General features: G+C 41.5%; 1 protein-coding gene across 1 annotated transcript in view; it reads left to right on the top strand.

The window, feature by feature from the left end:
* The window catches only part of mtfmt (mitochondrial methionyl-tRNA formyltransferase), an 18,259-nt gene extending 16,715 nt beyond the window's left edge, over positions 1-1,544 (top strand). Inside the window, exon 11 of the mRNA XM_046074036.1 lies at positions 1,171-1,544. Within this exon, the coding sequence (XP_045929992.1) occupies positions 1,171-1,364 (194 nt within the window). The 3' untranslated portion in view covers positions 1,365-1,544. The remainder of the gene's footprint in view (positions 1-1,170) is intronic.
* The last annotated feature ends 876 nt before the right edge of the window (positions 1,545-2,420 follow it).

Here is a 2,420-nt window from a genome sequence, read left to right as displayed (position 1 = left end):
GCTTTCAAAGAAAAGAACACCATACCTACAGTGAAACATGGAGGAGGCTCGATTATGTTTTGGGGCTGCTTTGCTGCGCCTGGCACAGGGTGCCTTGAATCTGTGCAGGGCACAATGAAATCTCAAGACTATCAAGACATTCTGGAGCGAAACGTAATGCCCAGTGTCAGAAAGCTCTGTCTCAGTCGCAGGTCATGGGTCCTCCAACAGGATAATGACCCAAAACACACAGCTAAAAGCACCCAAGAATGGATAAGAACAAAACGTTGGACTATTCTGAAGTGGCCTTCTATGAGTCCTGATCTGAATCCTATCGAACATCTATGGAAAGAGCTGAAACTTGCAGTCTGGAGAAGGCACCCATCAAACCTGAGACAGCTGGAGCAGTTTGCTCAGGAAGAGTGGGCCAAACTACCTGTTAACAGGTGCAGAGGTGTCATTGAGAGCTACAGAAAACGTTTGATTGCAGTGATTGCCTCTAAAGGTTGTGCAACAAAATATTAGGTTAGCGGTCTCATCATTTTTGTCCATGCCATTTTCATTTGTTTTATTATTTACAATATTATGTTGAATAAACAATCAAAAGAAAAGTCTGATTTCTATTAAATGTGGAATAAACAATGGTGGATGCCAATTACTTTTGTCAGTTTCAAGTTATTTCAGTGAAAATTGTGCATTCTTCGTTTTTTGTGGAGGGGTACCAACAAATTTGGGCACGTCTGTATATGTGTGTGTGTGTGTGTGTGTGTGTGTGTGTGTGTGTGTGTATATACTTACTTGATTAATACCTGTACCAAAAAAAAAAAGTTATGTGCTGGTGCGACCAACTGACCAACCAGTGCTACCAGTGGAAAAGTTAGTCTGGAGCCCTGTGATGTCACGGTTGTCTCTGACACTACAGTTAAGCCTAAATTTTCAATTCTGGCATTTCACTGGCATTCTGCAACGTAACACCGCCCCCTGGCGATCAGTGATCTCGAGTGGCCATAATTAGAGAAAAATAGAGATGATCGCCCAACTCTTGTAACCTCAGTATGAGTCTGACTTTAAGGTACACTGTTCCACCTGTGGCATTAATAACAAGGCCTGTTCTAACCCTGGACTGTTTTGAATGTAGTGACAATAGCACTTCCTTTTCTTTAGAATTTAAGTCATTCTGATATTTTTGTGGGTCAACCATTTGTGTTGATCTGTGTTCCCTGTTCCAGGATGGCTGGGTGGGATTCAAGGCAGTGCTCCTGAAGAAAAGGCTGACAGCAGCTGACTTCTACAATGGCTACCTGCATCAGACATCTGGAGGAGTGTTTGTCAGTAGAAAAGGAGGAAGTGAAGCACATCAGAAGAGCCAGAAGTCAATGTTGTGATGCAACAGCTATCATTTTCTTCCTTGATTTGAACACTGCAGACATGACATCCCCAAATAGAATTTAGTTAATTTGTTACTCTTGTCTGTTTTAAGACATCCATATGTATAGTACATTTACTATATTACAGCATTAGTACTGTATACTTGAAATAAATGTGCTGTTGACAGATACCAACAATTATGAAAAGTGTTATTTCGATTTATTGATTTCTTTATATATTTAACTGAAAAAACTTTTTTTGCATAAGATTTTAGTTACCAATTGTCTTGAATGTAATACCAATGTATACAGGAACGTGCCTGTAGTAAGGGTTGTGTTGACCCATGGTAACATACTGTATTTTCAAGAACCACCTTTTTTCACCTACATGACACCTGTGTGACAAATGCTCTGTATTTGTATTGCGCCTTTCTAGTAAAAGCGCGTTTTAACACTACATCGCATTCACCATTCACACACATTCATACACTGGTGGAACAGCCACCAGGGACAACCAGGGGTTCAGTATCTTACCCAAGGACACTTCAACATGCAGCCTGGAGGAGCCGGGGATTGAACCACCGATCTTCAGATTGACGGGCAGATACTGTCTGTTATGATTTGGCTCTAGATAAACAAAAATGTAATTGAAAATTGCCACTGACTGACTGAGGAGCTGAGTTATATTAATACATCACTATTACACAAACTACAAGTGACAGTTTATTGATCTAGCAGGGATTTATTGGAATTGGTTTGCAGGTTCAATTCAGTTCAGTTTTATTTATATAGCGCCAAATCACAACAAAAGTTACCTCTGAACGCTTTTCATAAAAGTGCAGGTCTAGACCGTACTCTGTGATGATATTTACAGAAACCCAACAGTTCCCACCAAGAGCAAGCGCTAGGCGACAGAGGCAAGGAAAAACTTCCTTTTAAGAGGCAGAAACCTCGAGCAGAACCATGGCTCAGGGTGGGCGGCCATCTGCCTCGACCGGAGAACACTGCACCACAGAGCGGAAAACATACCAACAAGCGCCCAAGCCAGAGAGAAGGAACAGAAACACCTGAAGG

This window comes from Micropterus dolomieu, linkage group LG17 (genome assembly GCF_021292245.1).
Source record: "Micropterus dolomieu isolate WLL.071019.BEF.003 ecotype Adirondacks linkage group LG17, ASM2129224v1, whole genome shotgun sequence".
NCBI classification, from domain to species: domain Eukaryota; kingdom Metazoa; phylum Chordata; class Actinopteri; order Centrarchiformes; family Centrarchidae; genus Micropterus; species Micropterus dolomieu.
This window is presented reverse-complemented; position numbering and strand designations above follow the sequence as displayed.